This window comes from Montipora capricornis, chromosome 10 (assembly GCF_036669925.1).
Source record: "Montipora capricornis isolate CH-2021 chromosome 10, ASM3666992v2, whole genome shotgun sequence".
In the NCBI taxonomy this organism is placed as follows: domain Eukaryota; kingdom Metazoa; phylum Cnidaria; class Anthozoa; order Scleractinia; family Acroporidae; genus Montipora; species Montipora capricornis.
Genome location: NC_090892.1, coordinates 37,911,546 through 37,914,045, shown reverse-complemented (window position 1 = coordinate 37,914,045; position 2,500 = coordinate 37,911,546). Strand labels below are relative to the sequence as shown.

General features: G+C 53.3%; 1 protein-coding gene across 1 annotated transcript in view; it reads left to right on the top strand.

Moving 5' to 3' along the window:
- The first annotated feature begins 1,845 nt into the window (after positions 1-1,845).
- The window catches only part of LOC138020776 (uncharacterized), a 1,035-nt gene continuing 380 nt past the window's right edge, over positions 1,846-2,500 (top strand). Inside the window, exon 1 of the mRNA XM_068867703.1 lies at positions 1,846-2,500. This exon is cut by the window's right edge and continues 380 nt beyond it. Coding sequence (XP_068723804.1) covers positions 1,846-2,500 — 655 coding nt within the window.

Below are 2,500 nucleotides of genomic sequence, written 5' to 3'. Positions count from 1 at the left end.
GACCCAAGGATACAAGGACGTGTAATCGTTGTATCGGATCTCTTCCTCTTTCTCCTCGTCGACGTGAGCGTCGAGACGTATGGCATTGGTCCGACCCCCGTAAAAAGCATCTCGTGGTTCAAGGGGGGCTTGGAGGTTTCGATGGGCTAGAAAGTCCATCACGTCCTGGTTGGTTTGTTTGAGGGCGTTCCAGGTGCATTCCCACATGCCCACGACTTGGTACCCGAGGGTGGTGAGAAACGTACGTTTCTTGTCGACTAGAGCACGGACCTCGTCCATGGTCCGATCGAGCAACGTCGGATGCACGTCAGTGCGTTGGGGATGACATCCGTGCCAGAAGCACCCGTAGAATTCGTAGACGGTCTTGGTGTCGGCGTCGTATCCGTCGACCGTGTATCGGGTGCCAGGAATGTGGTACTCGCCCTCGTTTTGAGCATGCTGGATACGTTGACGATGTAAGGGATGATAATAGTCGTATTGTCCATAGGCACGAGCCATGGCTTCGTGGTCCTCGTGTTCTTCCGGCGAGAGGGTCAGCCAGGCTTGACGTGGTAGATTGTGTTCGCACCAAGTCAACCATTCTATGGAGGCCTGGGAATGATTGACACGACCTCGCCATCCTAAGAGGGGTTCGGAAGCAATGGACTCTTCTTCCATACAGTGCATACGCAAGTAGCGATTACAGGCAGAGGCTACTGTCATTTGCTCAAAGGGATTGAATTCAGCACGTGCTTGAAAATCCCGCATGAAAGTGAGGCATCCTTGTTTCAAGAGTTTCACGTCCGATTCGCAGTATGCTAAGAGTTCGGCTTGAAAATTAAAGACGACCTCTCGTGCCGCTTGGTCGTCGTACCAGGTATCAAAGTCGTGGCGTTTCTTGACGGGCATGCCGTCGGGCATGTAGAAGGACTTGTCGGGAAGTCGGCCTACGTACGTTTGATGTTCGGGAGTGTTGAACAAATGTGGAAAGTGTCCTTTCTTGAGTTCGGTGAGTCCGAACGTCTTGGGGAAATCGCTCAGTGGCATTTGGAAGAAGGAGAGCGAATCGATGAATCGTATGGTCGTCTGTTCGTAAGGGTAGGTGAGTTGGAGGACTTTCCCACCGTTTCGGATTTGTTCCAGTTCTCTCTTTTGCCGGTGGAGTTCATCGATGACAGGGTAGCTGTCGTACCCTTTGAAATTATGAGCCATCACCGTCAAGGGTCGCATTCCGTTTTCGGTCAGCGTTTCTAACCATTCCAGGAAGTGAAAAAGACAGTCGTCTCCTTGGAACGAGACGGGACGATCGTCGTCTTCCGTCTCGGCTACCACCAGATTGGGTACGTGACGTCCCTCGACTTGCATGCTCTCGATGTCAAAGAAAACGTGCAAGGGCGGTTCCTCTTCGTCCTCGCCGTCTTCGTCGTCGTCGTTATCGCCCGCGAGGAAAGCGTGCAATCCAGTGAACTCGTTGGCTAAGAGAGGCGCCAGCCCCTGGCTCAGGATCCTTTGGAAGGAGAGTCGCTGTCGTCTCAAGCGTCGTTCTTCGGCGGGGGTCTTTTCGACTTGTAAGAAACATCGATGGTGATGGACGTCGACGTGTTGGTGACAGCAGGAACATTTCCGATACCCGCACCGATGAGTTCGAATCTCTTTGAGACCACGTAACACGCGGTGACAGTCTTTACACTGACGACGGGTGGCACAGACGGAGGGATGTTGAGGATCCGCGGGTTGACCGGCGTGGGTCTTGGACCGATGTGATTGGAGACAAGTGTCTCCATAGAAAGAACGTCCACAGATGCCTGTCATCACACGGACGAAGAACGTGCCCTCGTCGGTACCTGGTGCACCCCCGAACTCGGCATGGCCGTGCAGAAAGGTTACGTCATCCAACACGTACACGAAGTATGGCACTTCGATCAACAACGGACGGGGCTCTTCCAATCCTACGTGGACACGTGGCTCCAAATCAAAGAAGAAGCCAGCGGTTGGCCCGAAGGATGTACCACCCCTGCTCAGAAACAAGCCCACATCGACGCGTACTATGCTCGGGAAGGGATTCGTCTCGATCCCACCAAGATCGAAAAAAATCCAGGACTCCGAGCCCTAGCCAAGATGATGCTCAACTCGATGTGGGGCAAGTTCGGGCAACGGATCAACAAGACTCAGGTCCGAGAATTCACCGATCCTCAACCGTTCATCCAGTTCCTCGACAGCGATCAACACGATGTCCGTTACGTCAGCTCCCTGACGGAAGACCAGGTCGAAGTCCATTACAAACTCCAAACGCACGATGTCTTGCCTTCACCCAATTTCAACATCTTCATAGCTGCCTTCACTACCTGTCATGCCAGACTCTGTCTCTATCGAGCCCTCGATCATCTCGGTGAACACGTCCTCTACTTCGACACCGACTCGGTCGTCTACCTCCATCGTCCTGGCGACCCTCCTTTGGACCTTCCAAGAGAAGCTTATCTCGGCGACTTCAAAGATGAATTGGACGCGGGCGATTACATTG